Source organism: Octodon degus, unplaced genomic scaffold (genome assembly GCF_000260255.1).
Source record: "Octodon degus isolate 3935 unplaced genomic scaffold, OctDeg1.0 scaffold00029, whole genome shotgun sequence".
NCBI lineage: Eukaryota > Metazoa > Chordata > Mammalia > Rodentia > Octodontidae > Octodon > Octodon degus.
This window is the reverse complement of record NW_004524605.1, coordinates 3,995,748-4,017,252: the sequence shown is the minus strand read 5'-3', so window position 1 is coordinate 4,017,252 and position 21,505 is coordinate 3,995,748. Positions and strand designations below refer to the sequence as shown.

General features: G+C 54.0%; 1 protein-coding gene across 1 annotated transcript in view; it reads left to right on the top strand.

Annotated features, from left to right (window-relative positions):
- Nucleotides 1–147: 147 nt before the first annotated feature.
- P4ha2 (prolyl 4-hydroxylase subunit alpha 2) overlaps nt 148–21,505 on the top strand; it is a 33,127-nt gene continuing 11,769 nt past the window's right edge. The window contains exons 1-9 of the mRNA XM_012514303.2: nt 148–532; nt 8,930–9,029; nt 9,644–9,740; nt 10,116–10,267; nt 13,176–13,313; nt 16,066–16,305; nt 17,420–17,613; nt 18,210–18,386; nt 20,317–20,409. Of these exons, the coding sequence (XP_012369757.1) occupies nt 8,948–9,029; nt 9,644–9,740; nt 10,116–10,267; nt 13,176–13,313; nt 16,066–16,305; nt 17,420–17,613; nt 18,210–18,386; nt 20,317–20,409 (1,173 nt within the window). The 5' untranslated portion in view covers nt 148–532; nt 8,930–8,947. The remainder of the gene's footprint in view (nt 533–8,929; nt 9,030–9,643; nt 9,741–10,115; nt 10,268–13,175; nt 13,314–16,065; nt 16,306–17,419; nt 17,614–18,209; nt 18,387–20,316; nt 20,410–21,505) is intronic.

Sequence of the window (21,505 nt, the reverse complement as noted above, 5' to 3'; positions counted from 1 at the left end):
GGGCGGCCGGGGCCGGGGTCTCCTGCAGCGCGGGCGGGCCGGCCGCCGCTCGCTCCTGTCCTGTGCTGCGCCGGCCGGGTTCCTGTCCCGCCCGCGTCCCTTCTCGAGCTCAGGGCGGGAGGTCAGCGGCGCCCTTCCTGCCGGTCCCTCTGCGGCCGGGGCGGGGCCGTCCTGCCGCGTCGGGCTCCCAGGAACCGGGGTGACCCTGTGGTGCCCGCGTCGGAGGCGGGTCGGGGCGTCGGCCTGGCCCCGGGCTGCTTAGGGTTAGGGACCGCACGCCCCTCAGGCCCACGCCCGCCCGGGTCCTCCTTGGTGTCTGTTAGATGGGCTTTTGGATAAGAAAATCTTTTTCTCTGTAATCCTTGGTGAGCTCGAACCTGCTTGTTTTTCCTCAGCAGTTGTGGAAGCCCGTGGTAATTAATGAACTGATTCGACAAAGGGACACTTTCTGTGTGCCAGAAATTGAGAGGAGTTGTGAGCCCAGTGGGCACGCAGACTGGAGGACCAGCAAGTCCAGGCCCAGAAGAGTGTGGTGAGTCTTGTGCTGTAGTGGTCAGACAGGCTGGCGACACGGAGCAGCGTGGGGAGAGTTGGAGCAGCAGCATGTGTGGTTCTGTAGTGGACGCAAGGTGATGGGGCAGGCCCTGGAGAAGAGCGCTGAGTGTGGGGCTCTGCTGCGTGTGGGCCATGCCTTGGGGGCCCTTTCAGAACAGTGTGATCAGGGAACTTCCTGCCCCCCCAGGCACCAGCGCACAGGTGGGCCCCTGGCCTGTGTTATATGGTGTGACACCTACACCGAAGGTGCTGTGGGACAGTTTGGCTTGTGTTGCAGAGTGAAACTTGAGGATCATGCTTCTTGCTGCAGATCTCTGGGGCCTGGCAGTCCTAAACCTCTGGTAGCAGATCTGAGCCCTAAGATCGAGGGCTGGGATATCACTTTGTACCTTCAGACTTTATGGAGATTTGCTGTCTACCTAAGAATTCAGAGGATGTTTTTGCAAACTGCCGCTGGTTGTTGGCCTGGATCACATCTGAGACAGCAGCTTCTGTGATTGAATTCTCTGTTAAATAAACTGGGATTTCCTTGGCTCTGCTTAAACTACCCCTCAAGTGTCCAGTTTGCAGTCTCTCCCCGTGGTGCTGTGCTGTGGAGCCCAGTTCTCTGGTTGCTTCTCCTCGCCCATAGGACGTTGGTCTATGAATTCTTCTAGAGCCTTCTTTTCATATGCCCAAATATGTCTGCTATGTGGCCCAGCCAGTAAAGCCACTTAGCAGAGAGAGTGAGTTGGCTAGGGGCCTTAACCCAAAGACAGGTTATAGGGACCTCCTCAGTTCTTTGAAAGGACTGTTCAGCAGGCAGACAGGGTGACAACCAAATCGAAGCATTGCCTGTAGTTTGTAATAAACTCTCCTGTCTTGTCTCAGGCTTTGCAGTGGGGTGTACCAGAGTGCTTGCTTGGTCATTGTCTTGGACTAGCACTGCTGATGTCTGCTCATTCCTTGGGTACCTCCTTCATGCTTGTTTCTGTCTAGAATATGCCTGGGTCTGGGATGAGGGAGGAGAGAAGAGAGGTGGCCAGAGGACTCTTCTTGCCTGTGGGTAGCTCCTGATCTCTCTAACATTGCTGTTTCATGGTGGCAGCTGGCTGTGTGTCAGGGGAGGAGCCGGCATGTGAGGACTTATCAAAGGAAGAGACTGTGTGCTGCTTTGAGGAATGAGTGGGGTAAGGGCATCTAGAGGCCTTGCATTTTCTGAGGAAGCCTCCCATTTGACTCCGCCCCCCCATCTTTGGGAGGGTTTGAAGCTGGACTCAAGACCTTGGATGACTTGTGGCCACGCTGGCCGATAGTGTGCAGAGGGCTGGGAGGTGTGTCTCTGGCCCCGGGATCTGTCAAGAGTTTAATTTTATGCAGATGGAGGTTGGCAGGAAATGCTGAGTGCAGGCACGTGTAAGCCCAGCAGAGTCCTGGAGTGAAAGTTGAACTTGGAAAAAGTTGCTCCAATTTTTCAATTTGGACCTTTGAGGTACCCAAGAGTGAGACATCAGCCTGTCCTAGAGCAGAGGGGCTGGTGGGGCCTATGGTCTGTGAGTTTGGGGCTGGGGCCAGGCAAGGAGGGAAGGATAGTCTTTTTATTCTCAGAAAGAATAGGGAGGGATGAACAGGCTGAAGTAGACTTCTCAGAGCCCTAGGGAGGCTTTTTGTTGGATTGGTGTCACTGCAGGGCAGAGGATTACTTGTGTTTGCCAGCTTTGGTAGGGGCTGTCTGAGCCTGGTCATAGATCAGCCTCTGCTCCAAACCTCTCAAGAAGTGCTTGCTAAGAGCACTTGCTCTGTGCCTGGCACCCCTGAGGGCCGGGGTGTGGCAATGGCATGATACTTGCAGGAGTGTGGGATGGGCAGTCAGGGTACACAGAGCTGAGTGCCAGAGAGCTTTCCTTGGTGCTCTGTGGGCTGCGTGGCACCTCACGCCAGTCTTTTCTGGCATGCCTGGTACCTGGAGAGTGCCCCGTTTCTGTCTTGCATCTGTGTTGTCCCCTGGTCTGGACCTTCTTGCTCCCTCAGATCAGCTGGTTTGTGCGGACCCCCGGCTGTTTCAGGCCCGCTGGCTTTTAGTGCTGATGACTGGCGTCATTGCGCCTAGTCTTGGGCTACTTGCTAGTCTCTGTCATCTCACCCAGTCCTCACAAGGCCTAGCTTGTGAAGTATAGGTCCTACTGTTTATCTAGAGGGGGAAACTGAGGCTCAGAGAAGCCTGTAACTGGTCCAAGGTCACAAGGCCAGGAAGTAGTGGTGGAGGTGGGATTTAACTCTGGGTCTCTCTGGCCACAGGGCAGGTGTATGTACCTAGCTCAGCCCCGAGCCCTGGTCTGAAGAGGGCTGGGTGATTATCTGTGGATGCTGTGAGGTCTGTGGTAGGAGCGGGTGTATCCTGCACTCAGGGGACCAGGTTGCTGTTTTCTGGGTCCATGTTGCTGTTATTAGAGTCCATATTGTTCTTCTCCTTCTGGTGAGATTGAGCCAAAGATGTCATGAACCTGCTTTGTGACCCATGAGAATGTTGTGAATGTGGGCAGGTATGGCTTGGCAGGATACAGTGTGGCTCCAGTTACTGGAAGCTCTTGTGCTACAAGGTAGCAGGAATTCCTGTGTTAACCTGAGTGGCAGCCGTATCCTGTAGAAAGCATGTGTGTGTGTGTGTGGGGGGGGGGCTTGGTCTTGGTTTGCTATCAATGTCAGCTATAGAGGAGACCCTCTCTCAGCTCCAGTTCTCTACCTTATATATCTATTGTGTACAGTGGAGCTCCCTGCCCATCCATGCTTTCTGCAATTTCATGTACCCACGGTTAACCACAGACTGAATATATTAAATGGAGAAGGACAAAAATAAACAATTCCTAAGGCTTAAATTGGGGGCCCTTCTGAGATGCACGATGGAACCTTGAGCGGTTCTGCCCAGAACGTGAGCCATCCTTTCATCCCACCGACCCAGACTGTATACACCACCCACCTGTCGGCCGCTTACACCTTGAAGCGCCTTTGATCATCAGGCTGACTGTTTCAGTGATGTAGTTTTGGTGTTTGAATAACCCTTACTTCATGATGGCGCCAAAATGCTAGAGTACCAGTGCTAGCAACTTTCTTTTTTGTTGTTTTGTGTGTTTAGTAAGGCTCTACAGGGTCTCCCTACACAGATCAGATTCATAGTGATCCTCCTGTTTTCAGTCTCCCAAGCGCTGGGACTACAGGCGTGTGCCACCACACCTAGTCTCAGTTGCTGTCTCCCCGGGGCGGGGCCAGCACGGCATGCCGGGGATTGAACCCCAGTCCCTGCGTCTGCCTAAGCAGGCGCTTTAACCCACTGAGCTATCTGGCCAGCTCTAAAGCTAGCAACTTTATTACAGTACAGTATTATAGTTATTCTATTTTAAAAGGTATTAAGTTTTGGAAACAAAAGTTGTGGTTTTCTTAGACGAGGCTCCCAGAAAACAGAGCCTGAGACAGAACTTCATTCAGTGTTTAGTACTTTATGGGAAAGCATATTGTGGAGCAGCCAGCGTGAGGGGAAAGAGGAGCCATGTACCCGAGCATGGGAAGCAAACACAAGGGCTGCCTTAGCAAGCTGGCACGCTGCCCACAAGGTGTTCAGGGTCTCACTGCTAGGTGGGACTCGTAGTGATCCTCCTGTTTACAGCCTCTCAAGAGCTGGGATTACAGGTATGCGCCACCACGGCCAGTCTCAGTTGCCGCCTCAGCACGCCCCGGGGGCGGGGCCAGCACGGCATGTCCGGGGGTCAAACCCCCAGCCCCTGCACCTGCTAGGAAGAGCTTCTTGGAAAAGGTTCGTGGAGGAATTGACCTGCCAGGTTCATCTTGTCTGCTTCATTGGTCAGAGGTGGCTTGTGGGGAGTTCGCTTTCCCTCACTCCTCGCCAGGCCCCTTCTGTGGCCCCTGGAGCCATCACCCTGGAGGACCCGGAGACTGCAGATTGGGTCCACGCGGCCTCTTCCACGGGGCTGAGGCAGAGGAGGTAGCCTGTGGCCGAGGACGGAGTGAGGCCCAGAGGGTGCGTAAGCTGCATGCAACACAGTGGTGCATGGGTCTGGCCCTCAGGTGTGGATCCTTATAAGCCAGGTTCACCCCACCGTCAGCGCTGCGCCGGGGCCCTGCCTGAATGCAGCCTGGCGTTCATTTGGACTCTAACAGCTTTCTGTGGTACGTCATCATCTAGTTACTGAAGCAGAGCTTGGTGGTCTGGATGGTCCTTCAGTGGGGAGGCCGAAGTCAACGTGTGCATGTCCTGCATAGAGAAGGCATAAGGATCGTACCTCAGATCTGCCATGTGCCGCCTCACCCCTCCTCGCCGGGGCCCACCGAGCCCCCTCTTCCTCCACTGGATGGGTGGAAAGTCAGAGCCCAGGGAGATGCTTCACCAGTAATTCTGAGATGGCTACTTGTAGAGCAAGGGACGGAATTCAGGGAAACCTTCGGGGAAGGGGAGAACACTGGGTTCTTGGTGAAGGGGAATACTTTTCACATGAAGTAGTTGTTGATGAAATGATACTTGAGGTCATGAAATGGGCCTGGAGGGGACATCAGGTTAGGGCACGCAGTTCCAAGGGCCGGTGGGCTAAGGAGATGGGACATTATTCTGCTGGTGGTTAGAGCCAGAGGCCTCCTGTAGGCTGCACTGACTACTTCTGGGACAGAGTTGAGAGCAAAACCAGATGAGATGTGGAGAGGTCAGAGTGGCATAGCTGTAGCAGGGTGTAAGGGTGGCGCAGGTCAGGGTGGTGGCTGAGCAGGACACTAGTGGGGAAAGCTTGGTGCCTCCTATTCTTCCCTGGTGACAGTGGCTCAGTGCCTCCTATCCTCCCCCACTTCCAGGCCTAAGTGGGCGTCCAGGTGCTTTGGTGGTGAGGCTTCGTGGAGCATCTGCATAACTCCTTCTAGGTTGGCCTGCAGGTCTTTTCAGCTCTGCAGCTCTGGAGTTGGCTACAGTGATGGAAGTTGGGGCCATGGTGCGTGGTCCATGGCAGGGCTGGGGGCTTGTTCAGAGAGGTCACCTCTTCACAGAATGCAGGCAGGGTTTTGACCATGCAGTCCGAGCAAGACCTGTTTGTTCTCAGGAAAGCTATGTTCTGTCTCTAGGCTGTTAAGTGCTCTGTTAAAACTCGGGCTGTTGTAGTTGGGTTGCAGCTGGGAGGTTGGCAGAGGGTCCCGATGAGGTAAGGGGAGAAGCTAAGAACGCTGCTGGCTTGCGGCTGGAAACATCTCTTCATGGTCATTTGGCCAGACTGTAAATGTCCTTTCCAAGGAGCGGGCTTGGTAGGACCTCTGCTTGTGTGTCTTGGACTCGTCCTGTGCTTAGAAACAGCGCCAGTTACCTAGTGGGTGAACTACTGTCGGGTGTTGGCAGGTTTTTCAGGCCCTCCCAGTGGGGAGCTAAATCTGGAGCTGCCAAGGCCCGCGTGGAGTTCATCTGAGAAGGCCTGCTTTGTTTCCTTTACGTTTTAAGTATTGTAAAATATTTTAATAATTCCTTGTAGAAAAGTAAGAAAACAAACAGCATAAAAGAAGAAAAATAAAATTACTTCACCAAGGTACAATTAGAAAATGGCGCTCCTGTGCATCTACGCACAGGTTAGGGTTTTCTCATCAAAGTTAGGTCTTTTGGTATGTATTTGGGGAAACCTGCTTTTCTCATGGTACGCTTTGCCATCTTCATGTGAGTTATATATAGTATTTGTATTTATGTCCTCCTTAAGAGTCAGCTGTACAGAAGAGATGTAACATCTGCTGTGGCTCCTCGTTTGAACACATCTGTGATGAAGTCTTTTGTCGGGTGTGTGGTATGGACAGGCGTCAGGCTCAGCCTCAGATGAGGGTCTGTGGGTGTTCTGCTCCCCTTAGTGCCTTTGGTTTGCAGGAAAAGGGGTTTTACATCTCCAGATCTGTTCTGCCTAGATTTATTTGTCATCTTCCTCCTCCCTTTCCCCCCTGCCTCTTTCTTCTTTACCTTTTTAAAATTTGTCCTGCTGGGGATGGAACCCAGGCCCTGGAACTTGCTAAGCAGGTTCTCTGTGGCTGAGCTATCTCCCCCGCCCCAATGCATGGATTTCTGAGGGCTCCCAGGGGTGCTCCTAGCAGCACTGGATACTTTGTGGGGCACTGGGAAGGATACTCCAAGCTTTTTTATCCTAAACAAGCTTTGGATGTGGGCAGAAGATGGGGTAGGGGTTGTTGTTTTCCATATTGGGGGGTGCAGTCCCTCTTGGATGCCTTCTCCATTGTGATCTTAGTTTAGGTGACAAAGATGAAGTTTTTACAAAGATGAGTTTGGGGTCCAGGGCCAGGAGGATGCTTGGGCTGGCAACGTCCTCGTGGCCCTGTCCTATGAGAGCAGGACTTCGCAGGCTCTGGGCAGGTCATTTCCTAAAACCCTTCTGTGACTCTCTGAGGCTCCCCTTTCAGGCCTACACTCACAGATGGGCTTAGTGTGAGCCAGACAGCACATTCTAGAGAGATGACAGCTGGTGTGCACGCAACAAAGAAACCTGGCTGCCCTTTTCCGAGTGCTATAACTACAAATCGTGGATGGTACCATCAGGGTGATTTGAAAGGAATGGAACAGCTTCCCTTTCATGTGAATTTGCTGCCTGATCGCTGAAGAGTTATGCAACTGTGGTTGGCAACTCATCTGCGGAGAAGCACTGGGACCTCCACTTCCAGCCTGATCCCGCTGTCCTGTGCCCCCACGCTGAGGAGCAGCTGGCTGGCCCCCCACCATTCACGATCCTCCTGGCCCCAAGTTTCCCTGTGCCCTCCCTGAACATGCACAAAGGCCACCATCCTAGCTGAGGCCTCAGGGAAGCGAGAAGAGAGCCTTCCAGAATCCTGACCTGGAGGGGACCATGTGGTGAGACCCAGAAGCAGGCAGCACTGGACCCGAGGCCCTGGGTGCTCAAGGTGCTCCCAGGCTTGCTGCTGTCCCTCAGTGACTTGCTTTATCCTGTCCCCCTTAGCCCCTACTGGACCCTTAGCCCAGTAGGCCATGCGCCATGGCAGGTTCTTGCTTGGAGGATAATTGATCCGAATGTCTCTGGACCTCAGAGGCTTGACTGCGACAGGCACACTGTCAGTGCTGCAGGCTGCAGGGGCCTGAGCAACGTGGCTGCTTGGTTGTGCTGTCCTCTTGCTGGCAGAGCAGCCTGTTGGGGACGGAAGCCTGGGGAGTCTTCTCTGAGCCTACCCTGGACCATAGCACATTGGGTTTTTTTCTGAAAGGGTTGGATGAGGAATGGTCAGAGTGACTGTGTGTCTGATTGACCATGGCAGGCAAAAAATGATGAACATGATTAGCCCAGACTTAGAGTTCTGCTGGAGAATTTTTGGAGAAGCTTTTGTATTCCCTTTATTTTCTTAGTAAATTTCCATTTGAGCATTCCCACGAGACTTGGCTGAAGTGGAGCAAGAGGAGGAAGGACTGACAGAGCAGGGACTTAGATGAGCACTGGGCTTCTAGCATGTTCCAGGCTGAGGGCTGAGCTGGGAGGCGATGTCTGAAGCGTCTGCTGTGCCTGCAAGCCCAGAGCCAGGGAGGGTTGCTTCAGGTTGTACCTGCCTCCCTCAGAGCTGTGTCTGTTTCTAGGCCACTGAGATGGCAGCAGCTGGCCTCTTCGGCGTGTCAGCAGCCCAGCCTGAGGTTTTGGGCTTGCATGGCTGATTGATGGTTTTGTCCCCAGTACCTCACTTGGTGCCTGGCATTTCTCAGGAAATATTTGTGAATGAATGGTGGCAGACCATGAGGATAAGATGGTGTCTGCCAAGAGCCTCACTACAGCTGAAGTAGTGTCTGCCCCGGAGTGCCACTGCCCTGGTGGCCCTGGCCCTGGCAGGTGCAGACTGGGAGGTGTCAGTGTTTACTCGTCTGCAGTGCACATCAGCCTGGGCTGGGTGCCCCGAGCATATTGTACCAAGTTCTCCTTCTTTCATTGTCTTTCCTGTACTGTTAGGACCTTGGCCAGGTAGATCTTGACTCCTGGCTCTGGCCAGGCACATGTGTTGGAAGGTCAGAAGCAGCTGAGCCGCCTGATTGTGTCACTCCTTGGGCTTCCCAGAGCGTAGGCCAGTACTGTGCACATGTGGCCTATTCCGTACCCTGGGCTCTTGCCACAGCTAATCCTAAATGCCCTTCCTCATTTTTGCTAGGCCAGGAGTTTGGCGTGTTTGTGCATGCGTGTGTGTGTGTACCTGCTTGTGCATGTGTGTATGTGTACCTGCTTGTGCATACGTGTGTGTGTACCTGCTTGTGCATGCATGTGTGTGTGTGTACCTGCTTGTGCATGCATGTGTGTGTGTTGCATCTCCTCATCTGAGGTGTTCTTTTTCACTGTGCTCGTTAAGGAATGTCCCGAATTCCTTGCAGGTGCTGCCCTCTCTGACCATGAAGCTCCAGGTGTCCATGTGGCTGTTGGCCTGGGTTGGTGTCCTGAGCTGTGTGCAGGCTGAATTCTTCACTTCTGTTGGTATGTGGCAGGAGGACCTTGTCACTGGCTGCTCTCACCCAGAGCAGGATGGCTTCATCCGCTGGTTCTGAATAGTTCTAGGACAGTGGAAACTGTGAAGCCGCTTCCCTCTCCCATTGACCCTGATCTTGCTGTCCTGCGAGCTGGCTATCTGCGTTACGCCTTCCTGTCCGGGACGCACACTGACACGTGGGCTCTTTGGCCTTTTTGACCCTCTTACCCCTGGCTAAAGAGGGCCGAGCTCTCTGTGTGCTAAGGATTTCGCTCCTCCTATCTTTCTCATCTGAGGTTTCTGAGCCCTTTGGATATCCATGCCCAGCCACAGGGCCACCTGGACAATAGCAGGAGACTGAGATTTGGAGCTCCTGGTTTGAGTAGTCCCTGGTTTTCTTACCCACATCTTTTTGGTCCCTCTGCCTTTCTCTTCCTGAAATTAGGCATGGGGCCGTGCGGGCCTGGGCCCCTTTACCTCCAAATCCCCGTGGCCCCAGAGAGCTGCTGTATGCCCTCAGCCCAAGGACTTGCTTTCGTGGTCACGCTTTATGGTCGAAGGGAAGGGACGACACCCTCACCTGTTTCTAACTGGCCTTCCTTCATGTCTCTCCTGCCTGCAGGGCACATGACTGACCTGATCTACGCAGAGAAGGGCCTGGTACAGTCTCTGAAGGAGTACATCCTTGTGGAGGAAGCCAAGCTCTCCAAAATTAAGAGGTGCCATGTGCGCTGAGGCCCTGCAGGCAGCCTGAGCCAGCCCCCTGCCCCTGCCCCAACCCCCAGGCCTGAGGATCAGAGGAAGCTGGGTGCTGGGAGGCTGCCCGGAGTTGTCTTCCTGCCAGTGCTCTGGAGTTGCTAAGTACATGCGCAAAGGAGTGGCTGTAGTTTTCCTTTCTACGTAAGACTCTCTTTGTACTTATATTATGGTTCCCAGGTTTTACCTAGGTTAAGGAGCTAGAAAGATCCATGGGAACTGCTCTAGTCATGCTTTAATACCTGTTTATGGCGGCCAGAACATCTCCCCAGGGACGCTACTGCGGGCCCACAACTGGGTGGGTGGACCATTCCTCATCCTTTCCTTTGGTTGCACAGCTGGGCCAGCAAATTGGAAGCCCTGACCAGCAAGTCGGCTGCGGACCCTGAGGGCTACGTAGCCCATCCCGTGAACGCCTATAAGTTGGTGAAGCGGCTGAATACAGACTGGCCTGCACTGGAGGACCTTGTCCTGCAGGATGCGGCTGCTGGTGAGCGACGGAGTGGGTGGGCTGCGTGCGTGTGCATGCGTGTGTGCGTGCGTGCGTGTGGGCGTGTGTGTCTGCTGGGGCTGTGGTGGGCGAGCCTGGATCTGGTGCCTACCGGCACAGTGCGCAGTATGAACAGAGCCCCCGTGCATTCTTGGCTCTGGTCCTTCCCTGTGAGTCCTGGCCGTGGACTGTCTTTGCTTTGCTTCAAACATGGAACAATAATCAGTGTTTGCCTTTTTTGTAATTTAGTGTTCTCACCACCACACACACCGTTTTTTTTTCCTGCCTTTTTGAGGCAGGGTCTTGCTATACAGTTCAGGCTGGCCTTGAGCTCATTGTGTAGTTCAGGCTGGTCTTGAACTTGTGACCATCCTCCTGCCTCAGCCTCCCGAGTGCTGGGATTATGGGCACACACCTCCACTTCTGGTATGCACCATTTTTTTGTAATGAATTTTTTTATGATTATACTTAAGCTATGTATGTTTTTATAAAAACATTAGAAAACACAGATCCAATCCCATATAAAAATTCTAGTTTTTACTCCAACTGCCTGGTGGTAAGCAGTGTTGAAGTCATAATCTTCCTACACATGCGTATATCCATTTTTAAAAAGGAGCCATGCGTAAGAGATAAAAACTCATTTGTTTCAAGACAGATGAATTCAAATGAGCGCAGGGGCGGGTTGTTGGGGCCGGGCAGGCGGGGTTGTTCACCCGGCCGGATTTTTTTTTTTTTTTTTTTTTTAAGCAAAACAGATCTGTTGGTGGGTTTGCAACATAAGCATACACTTGTCCCTGAATCTTTCAGTGCCTCCTTTTTTGGTTCAGGGGAGTAGCAGAGGTTTAAGACAGGCTCTTGCTTTGTAGTCCAGGTTGCCCTTGAGCTTTCAACCCTCCTGTCTCAGCCTCCTGCATATGGTATTCCAGGCATGCACTACCACACTCAACTCCAGCTGCTCTGTTGCTATTAAAATGTTCTTCTGCCACATGATTTTAGTGGCTGGATAACAATGTTCATACTCTTACAGTGTAGCACTGGCCAAATCATCAAATCATCCGACATGGGTTGTTTCTTTTTTTCTTTTTTCTTTTTTTTTGGCAGAACTGGGGATTGAACTCAGGCCCTTGCGCTTGCCAGGGAAGCGCTTATTCCACTGAGCCATCTCCCTGGCCCCTGACATGGGTTGTTTCCAAGTGATTAGCCATGTTTTGTGCATATCTTGATATCTCAGGTCGTTTTTCTAGAGTAACTGGAAATGGTATTTAAAGGTCAGAGTATGACTTTTATTTTTTATTTGTATTTGTTTTTTTTTATAATTTATTTTATTTTATTTTGAAGAGAACAAACAGAAAAACAAATAGAAAAAAAGACAAAGGGTAACATACAACAATGCATATGTTACAGATTTTCAAAACAGTAACAGATAATTAACGATGGTTGTAAAGATAAAAATAGAGTATGACTTTATAAAAAGCTTTTTCTGTAGCCGTGTTCTCTGGGCTCTGACACTTCCCTTTCAAAAGCACTGTGTTGGGGGGACCCTGGAGGTAGCCCCGCCCCATGCCAGCCTTGGCTCAGCTCCTGGGAGTGCTGGGGAGGCTCAGCCCAGCTGTCTGTCTCTCTGGCTGAGACGACCTCGCCCATGTGGCCAGGCGGGGCTGCACTTGGCTTAGGGCAGCCTGGCCTCCGGGGAGGGTTTGTGAGCTCAGCCAGGCTGGCGCTGTGCCCAGGGAGCGCACTGCCTCCAGGAACCACTGCTGCCTCCGGACCGCCCCTGCCCCCTCGCCTCCTGGGCTGGGCCTGTGGCTTAGAACAGGCCGTTCTGCCGCCAGCACCGGAGCCAGAGCCTGCGCACGTGGTCTCCACCTCCCCACCCACATCTGGAAAACCTTCTAATTACCTGGAAGCCGATCAGACAGGCTCAGGGAGCATTAGGTTGTTTTCATCTCTGATCTTTAAGTTCTTGCCCCTGAAATGGGGGCGGGGCACTGAGAGTGTAGTGTGTCTTTTTCTAGGGCGCCTGTGCTCTCTTCCTGGAGTCCACACTCTAGATTTCCTGGCCAGGAGGACACAGGCAGTAGCTTCTTGATACCTGCTGGGCCCCAGGCCTGGCTAGAAATGGGTGCTTGAGTCTCATGTTGTAAGGTAGGTGACAGTGGGCCCTGCTGCTCTTGGGAGAGGGCCAGAGAAGGGCCGCCTTGGAGTCTCCCTCGTACTTCTCAGCTCACAGACAGAAAGAAGCGAGGCCTTTGAATCTGGGAGGCAAGAACCCCACCTGGGGTCCTGGGCTTGGAGTCCCAGGAAAGCCTTCTTAGGGTCCTTGAGTGGTCAGGGACTCCCTGGGCTCCAGGCTGTGGAGCTTGGCACCCCGATTGGGGAGGTTATCCCCCGATTACTGTTCCTGGACTCCCAACTGTTAAGCAGTGTGTAGGCTGTTCCTGTTCAGTTCTAAAAAAGCAGCAAGGGCTGGAGAGATGGCTCAGTGGTCTAAAGCACCTACTTAGAACAAGCTTAGCAAAGCACAGGGACCACAGTTCAATCCCCCAGCACCACATGCCAGCCGGCCCCGCCCCCTAGTGGGCTGAGCTGGCCCCCCCACAAATAAATAAATAAATAAAAAATAAAAAAGCAGCAAAAGGAAGTGTATGAAGGGAGAAATCTTGTGATCTGCAGCCATCAGGGGGCTTTCTTGGTGAAAGGGTAAAGTTTTTGTTTTTGTTTTTGCACTGCTAGGAATCATACCCAGGGCTTGGTACATGCTAGACAAGTACCCTTCCGCTGAGCTGCCCTCCTTTGAGGAAGGCGCAGGGAGATGCACTCGCAAGCGGTCCTCTGGTAGCTGCCTCTCTGGTCCCAGATGGAATTCTGCCCCTGGATTCAAGGTGACCGCCTCTCTCTCTCCCGGAAGGTTTCCTTGCCAACCTCTCTGTGCAGCGGCAGTTCTTCCCCACTGATGAGGATGAGGTGGGGGCTGCCAAGGCCCTGATGAGACTTCAGGACACATACAAACTCGACCCAGGCATGATTTCCAGAGGGGAAATTCCAGGTAACTCACCGCTGTACGCTTTGCCTGTCCCGTGTGCAGCCCTTTGGTGGCTGGGGGAGCCATGGTCCCTCAGGTGCCGGCTCCCTCGGGTGCTGACCCTCCCGTGTGTCCCTCTTTGGTGCCAGTCTCCTGTTCCATGCCAGCTCCTCACTTCAGGTGTTAGCTGAGGCCCTCGCTTCCTGTGTCTCAGAAAGCCAGGCTGTCGTTCAGGAGCCCCCTTGGCGTCTGTGGTGTGCTCTTCCTCACCTTATACACAGATTCTTGTTTATGTCGCTTCTCTTTCCCACATCTTCCTCAGTCCAAGGCTCTTTTGAGTTTCTGCCGCTGGTCAGTCTTTTTTTCCCCCTCCTGGATAGGCTGCTGGCTAGTGTGATACATGTTCCGTGCTCCACTCTGTGGTACCTGGGTACCCCTGAACCCACAGTGCCTTGGTCCCTACTGTCCACTGACCTGCCTCCTGTGAGGTCCCTAGTGACCACTGGACTGATAAAACCCTAAGTGTAGGCTTCTCTGGTCATGCATTCTTTTTCTTTCCTTTTTTAAAAAGCAGTCCCTTTCTCACAGACTGCCCCAGTGTTAGTGTTGGTAAGATGATAGTCTTCTGAGAGTCTATTCAAGACCTGTAATACCAGGGAGCCAGTTGGGCCCCAATAGGGTCTTGGATTCTGTGAGAACCCTGGAGGAGACTCATGCAGAGAGAGCCACGGTATGTGGGAGCCATGTTGTCCTCCTCCCCAGCTATTCTGTCGTGGGCTGGCCAAGGCCTGGGAGCCAGGTGTGGAGGCATCTGATGGAGGAGGAAGGCGAAGTGTGGACCTTGCTTTATTCCTGCTTCAGTGACCTCCTTGGCCAAGCCATGCCTTGAGGCCACAGAGAGAAGACAGCTCAGGGTACCTGCAGGGTCTGTTCCCCCTGTAGCTATGAGACTGGTGGGGGAGAGAGCGGCTGGAGCCTTTCACCTTCAGTTGAGACAGCCATTGGTGTCCTCAAGGGGAATGGGAGGGCACAAGAACTCCCGCCCTTCTCCTGTCTCCCCCGGCACTTCACCCCAGGTGTTCTTTCCGTGGTGTGTCGCCTCAGCTTCTGGCCCAGCTAAGCAGGTGCTGGTAGACATCTCTATTTGGATGTTTCAGGGGCTTCTCAAGCTTCAGATGTCCCAAACTGAGTCCACCTCTTTGAACTGTTCCTCTCCTCCCTCCCTCATATCTCAGCAAGAAGCACCTCCTCCTGCTGGCAGTCTTGCCACAATCCCAAGGTCGACGCATTCTGGCTGTCTGTGCCTTCTGCCTGTGTGGGGCCTTTGAGTTCCTGGCCTCCTGGCCTCTAGTTCTTGGCTTCTCTCCACGTAGCTCTTCGCCCCACTAACTCTGCAGGAAGGTTTACCCCCGGCATGAGGACTATTTCATGTCTGAGCACCCTCCAGCACTCAGCTCAGTTGTCACGCTCAAGACTGTGGAAGCTTTAGCAGGCACCTGGGAGCCATTCCCAACATTCTTAGTATCTGCGAGACAGTGACAGCAGCTGCTGGTCATTGGCACCCTGGAGATCACAGGCGACACCTCCTAGGTCATTGCACTGGACTCTTGGCACAAGGGCCTTGAGTTCATGGTTTGTCTCTGTTTTGATAGTTATAGACAGATGCCGTCTCTGTCTTGATAGGGGACAGAGACACAGGCTGGGTACGTTGTCTGCAGTCACATGGAGGGGGGGAGGGTGAGACCTGCCCATGCCTCGCTTGGCAGCGTCAGAGCCTTGGCCCACTCGTTTGTGTCACTGGCCTCCAGCAGGTAGGTGCTCGGGCTAGAAGAGATCTGTGGAGGCCCGTGGGGAAGGAGAGGGGCCCCAGGCACGCGCTAGCCCCCGGCCTGCATGCAGCTCCGTCTTGTGTTTAATCTCCCCAAGTTCCCGTCCTTCGTTGTTGGTTCTGGGGCAAGCAGACCTGGCTCTGGAGCGGATAACTCCTGCAGTCAGGCTTCCTCTGCAGAAGGAGCTCTCTTGGATCTCTGGCAGGAAGCTCCCACTCTGAGGCACTTCTCTTGTGCCGGCTGCGACCCCTGTCTCCCCCAGACGTGTTCTCTCAGTCCCTGAGGAGCACATACACAGTCCTTCCGCCGGAGCCTACCCCAACCCTGCCGGTTGCTCTTGGCTTGCAGCTGTCCCCATGGCGATGCTGTAGTACTCAGCCCGCAGCAGACGGCCCTTGGTCACGAGGCCTGCCAGGCGGTGCTCCATGCCCTCACAGCCTGGCTGCTTCCGCCTTGGCGTCTCCATTCCACTCCTGCTCATTTCTTCTGCCTCTTAGGTTCTTCCTGATGTTCCTTGCTCTGTCTTTTCCATGTCTGTGTTCCGGGGGGTGCCAGCCTCTGCCCATCTCCTTTGCCTCACACCCTTTCCTACGAGCAGCTGTCCTCACCTGTGGCTTTTGGGGCCCCCTAGGTCCTGTTTTATTTGTACTCGGGACTCGCAGTCAGCTGCCAACTACACATCTCTCTGTCACTGTCCTTAGTAAGACTACTTGGTGGACTGCATAGCTCCTGGCGACAAAGCTGTTTCCCACCGGGGAAGAGGCGAGCCTAAACCTAGGAGGTGGCTGTGAACTGTGGCCCGGGGCGAGAGCACCCTGCCTGCTCGCTGTGTCAGCGACACTTCAGGGTGTGCGTCCCAGGGCTGGGGGTTCTACGCGGGTGATGCCTCCCTTCCTGGGGCTGGACCTCTCTGCTCTCTGGAGCCTGACGCTTGGCCTCTGCGGCAGGAACCAAGTACCAGGCGAGGCTGAGTGTGGACGACTGCTTTGGGATGGGCCGCTCGGCCTACAGCGACGGAGACTATTACCACACGGTGCTGTGGATGGAGCAGGTGCTGAAGCAGCTCGATGCCGGGGAGGAGGCCTCCGTAGCCAAGTCTGAGGTGCTCGACTACCTGAGCTACGCCGTCTTCCAGCTGGGTGACCTGCACCGCGCCCTGGAGCTCACCCGCCGCCTGCTGTCCCTTGGTAAGGAGATTAGGAAGAAAAGATGAAGATGGGGACAGGCAAAGGTTCTGGACTGTGCTTGATCCTGCTCCTGGGACTGAGCCCGTGTTTCCCGCCTGGCCTGTAACTGATGCATTTATGTCTTCAGATCCAAATCAACTGCCAGCTACTCCTTTGCCATCCCAGTCCTGGCCTTAGCTCTTGCCCAGTTGCTGATGGGTATGCTCAGGCTCATGGTTCCTACCTGTGCCACCAGTGGGCCTACGCATGCCTTTCTTAGCAAGGACTTAGTGCGTCGGTGGTCCAGGACTGTGGGTTGAGTCTCCACCGTGCTGGGAGCAGCTTGAGGGGCAGGGTGTCCTTCAGGGGCAGTGACCCCCCTATTTTGTTAGCGGCCTGAAGTCTAGGAGCAGAGCCTTCCATGCCACTGTTCCTTATGCTGTGGAACTGAAGGCGGCCAGAAGCGTGAGCTTTTACAACCCACCTGTTAGAAACAGTCACCTGCAGAGGCTTTCTTGTGCTGCTGCTTCCCACGGAGCCCCCAGCCTGACGTCGAGTAGCCTGCGATCAGTAGGAGGACTTCTGCAAATTCCTGGACAGGGAATGAGGACACTTGAATTCCTGTTCTGTGTAGAATCCATTTAAGTCACTTCTCCCAGGAGTGGGCCTGAAATCCTGCTATGCCTGCTTCTTAGGATTCTGGAATGGCCACACGGTAGAGCTGTGTGTAGTCAGTATTTTGGGCCTGGTGGCTGTGGCCAGTGTGTGATGTCACCAGTGATGGCTGCACTATAGGAAACCGGTGTGAGTGGCCGGTTGTGAGGACGCAGGACCCAGCACTGCTTCTCTGGGCCTGGGGACTTGGGGCCCCAGGGGAAGCCTGGGAAGGAAGTCTCCCTGGGGGCTGCTAGGTGTCCCCCACTTTGATGCAGTCCCCCTCTCATTTGTGGCTGAGGTAGGGAGGGCCTGTGCTGGCTTTTCGGCTCTGGCCTGCACCCTGGCCAGGTGCTGCAGACGGCAGAATGTCTCACGCAAGTGGGCTGCTGGGAGAGTAACCAATTATAGAATAATTTCTCTAAATGACCTAACAGATGTTTGCGGTTTCCTTTTCCTTCTTGTTCTGTGCTTTTGCTAGACCCGAGCCATGAGCGAGCTGGAGGGAACCTGCGGTACTTTGAGCGGTTGCTGGAGGAAGAAAGAGGAAAACCATTGTCAAATCAGACGGACGCTGTGCTTGCAGCCCAGGAAGGCGTCTATGATAGGCCGGGGGATTACCTGCCAGAGAGGGAGGTGTACGAGAGCCTGTGTCGCGGGGAGGGCATTAAGCTGGTGAGAGTCCCTACCTGTGGGTGCTTCTCTTAGCCTCTCCTCCAGCTGTTGGGGACAACACTGTAAAGTAACAGTGACAGAAATTGCTGAGACTGAGATAAAGAATAGGAGGCAACTTCCCAGGTGCCCCAGGTAGAATTTCAGCCCCCTAGGCAAGTGGGGAGAAAGCCAGGGTGGGGAAGACACAGCCCTTCTTGGGCGTGGTATGGGTGTTGGTAGCTTCTGAGAGCCCACAATCCCAGGGTCTCCCACAGGCCTGGCCATGAGGCAGGCTCTTGCCCTTTTCACCTGGCCCCTAGGGCTCCTCCTTGGAAAGGCTTCTCCCGGTTCCCTTCAGACCTGCTCATGTCTCTGTGAAAGGGTCTGGAATACCCCGTGCCCTGGGAACTGTGGGCCTGGGGTGAGCCTGAGGGAGAAGAAACATTGCATGCTTGTGGGGTGAAGCCTTCCTGCCAGCCGAGCTGAGGGCTTGTGTGCTCCGGGGTGGTATGGGCGGCAGCAGCTGCTGCCATGGGGGAGAGACCTGCGCCTGCAGACAGCACATGGGCTGAGGGCAGGACCACTCAGCCAGGGGTGTGCTGTTCTGTGCTCCTTAGACACCCCAGAGGCGGAAGAGGCTTTTCTGTAGGTACCACCATGGCAACAGGGCTCCAGAGCTGCTCATCGCACCCTTCAAAGAGGAGGATGAGTGGGACAGCCCGCACATCGTCAGGTACTACGACGTCATGTCGGATGAGGAGATCGAGAGAATCAAGGAGCTCGCCAAGCCCAAGGTGGGTACCTCAGCGTGTGCGCCCGGGCCCTGCGGGGTGGGTCTTCTTCCTTGAGCTGTACCGGGGTGGGTCTTCTTCCTTGAGCTGTACTGTGGAATGTTTCTTTGCTGACGCGGTCTCTGTCCCTTTGTGGAAGAAGGGAGTAAACTGTGGGGGCTCCTGAGACACCGCACTCAGCCCCACCTTGTGGGCCCATGGTCAGGCAGGCAGGGAAGGAGAGAGAGAAGTGATGTGGGCAGCCAGGAGCAGTGGTTGCAGAGCGAGAGGGCAGCAGGCAGGCCCGAGGGAGGAGCGTCCTTCTGCCTGCCGGGCGGGGGACGGGCGTGGGAAGTTTTCAGCCGCAGTGCGCTGTGGAGCTGGGTCCTGTGGCACGGCCACGTGGCTGCTCAGAGGTGGAGGTGTCTGCACGGCTGAACCTTCTCACCGGAGCAGCCCAGGCCCCTGCTGATCCATTTCTTTCATTGTTTTCCTTATAGGTCATGCACATCTCTTGTTAAGTCTATCTCTGGGTAGTTTATTTTTCTTGCTGTAACTTTATTCTTTTTTTTCATATTTAAACTGTTTAGATTATTATGTTAATTTATCATCTGTAAAGCTATTAATTTTAAAATCTGTCTCACTAATAGCTGATCTTTACCGAGTGATTAAGTTTGGCCAACCTGTCAAGGGCTGATATACAAACTGCCAAGCAGGCTGGGTCTCAGGGAGGGTGAACATACTTTGTCCATTTGTAGTTTTTCTCTGATTTTCTTGGGCTGTCAGATAGTATTACCATCTGTAAGTAAAGAAAACTTCATTTTCTCCTTCCTTATACCTATGGTTCCTTTGTGTTTACTGTGCTGCTAAACTGCCCAAAACATCTAAAGCGTTACCACAATAAGCATCTTTATCTTCTTTCTGAGTTTCCTGGAAATTCTTCTGGTGTTTTCTTGCTAAGTATGCACTTGGCCATTGGTTTTATATATATATATATGTCATGTCATACAAGTATCCTTTTGTTTCTGTTTATAGAAGATTTGCTGCCCTGGGGGCCTGCCCATTAGCTCAGTTGTTTAAGTGACTGCTTAAACAAAGCAATCAGGATGCTGTGGTTCCATCCCCAGATCCTCAAGCCTTCCCAGACCTGCCCTCAAGGCATCTTGAGCCAGCCCCTCAAAAAAAAAAAAAAAAGAAAAAAAAAATTGCTGTCCTTTAGCATATCTTCAGCTCCTTTTAATTATTTTTTATTTGAGAGAGAGTCTCACTGTTTTCTCCAGGCAGAGCTCGAATTTGCAGTCCTCCTGCCTCAGTCTCCTAGAGTGCTGGGATTACAGGCATGCACCATCACACCTGGCTTAGCTGGATTCTTTGTCGCCCTGCTCCTAATTGAACTGTAGTGGCAGGAGGCCTAGCCTGGCGAGACCTGAGGTCGCTCCTGTTCTGACTGCTGGACCTTGCTTTTGAACCAACCTCGGCTTAGGTCCCTTAGGATTGATTGTTGGCCACATCAGGGGCGCAGATGCAGCTCCAGAGTATGGAGGATGGTGAGCCTGTTTCCCCTTCAGCCTTGGCTCCGGCTTTCTCCAGGGAGGAAAACTGCCTTTCTAGTTTTCCAGGCAAGAGAAGCGCTATCATACCAAAATCTCCTGGAGTATTCCTTACCTGTTGTCATTCAGTCCTGGGCACAGAACCTCTGTGTGTGTGTGTGGATGTTTGTGTGTGGGTGTGGGTGTGGGTGTGGGTGTGTGGGTGTGGGTGAGCTTTGGGAAAACTCATCTTTGAACAGGAGCCATTTGAAGAGCCAAACATGCTGACTATCATCAGCTGACCTCCCCTTTCCGGAGGCGACAAGGGACAGATGCTGTTCTGGCTTTGAAGTGAGGCCAATGGGCTTAACTTGGCCTGTGGGGAATGTCTGGCAGTCGCCTCTGGGTCCCTGGGCCTCTTTCAGAATAGCTCTGACTGTGCCCGAGAGCAGCATGCAGCTGCCCGGAGCCTCTTCTGTGGGCGCCGGGCCAGTGCCAGGCTCAGCTATGTAGACAGGGTCCGTATGTGGCAGCCACGATCACCAGGGCAGGACTGCATTCCGCTGAGCTCAGGAAGGGCCCCCAGATCAGCCCACCTTCCTAGGGCTGCTGGCTGCCTCTTTAGAACGTGTTGTAGCAGTACAGGTGGGCCAGTTGCCCCACCAGCCAGGCTTCCCACCTCACTCCTCATCGTTCCCGGCACCTTGTGGCCCAGGCTGCTGACCCGCCCTGACCTCCAGTGTGGCCTCCTCTCTGGCTGCCTTCTTCCTACTCAGCCCCCCAGAGTCAGCACTCTGAGATTTCCATAGCGATCCTGATGTCTAGTTGTGATTACCCTGACCCCCACCCACAACGTCTTCCTGTTTCCCTTGCTGTGAGCTAGCAGGAGCCCCCGCTCCCGCTCGGCGGTGTCCTCAGCCCGTCCTCCTCTTGCTGCCCTGCCTGAACTTCATGCCGTAGGCCATGCTGTGCGCCAGGCTCCATGTCATGGCTCCTGCCCTGTCCTGTTCCCCTGCCTGGCTAATCCTGTTTGCCGTTGAGGTCTCAGCTAGGTGGCCCCTTGCCCTGGGGAGGCCTGCTTGGGCCTTTGTCTGAGTTCCTAGAGGATCGCGATGCTGTGCTGCAGTTCCTGGCTGGTTTCCTGCCTTCCCACCTGATTTAGATGGGGGCGACGGTGGTTCTCAGCCACCCCGCATAGTGCCATGGCCATGGGGGGCACCTCCCAAATACTCGTGGAAAACAAGGAGATCTAGGCCTGTGGTCAACATGGGAGGCCACTAGGACAGTCTTTGGGGGCAGCTTTAGGCAGAGGGTTCCTCCTGGCTGTATTGTCAAGCCTCTTTTGGTGACTGGTGGGCTAAGATGATGAGGGGTGTATGTGTGTACATGTATGTAAAAGTGTGCATACATGTGGGTGGATGGCTTCCAGGTGGTGGAAGCCTCACTTGTGGAATTCTCCTGTGGCTTTGTCCTCTGACGCGTGAGGCTCCTGGCGGGAGAACTTGCCGCCTTTCCTCCTTGCAGCAGTGGGGCCCGGGAAGGAGTGGGGCAGGAGCGTCTGGATGGGCTGGAGGAGGCCACAGTGGGTGGGCGTGCATCATGGCCGGCTCGAGG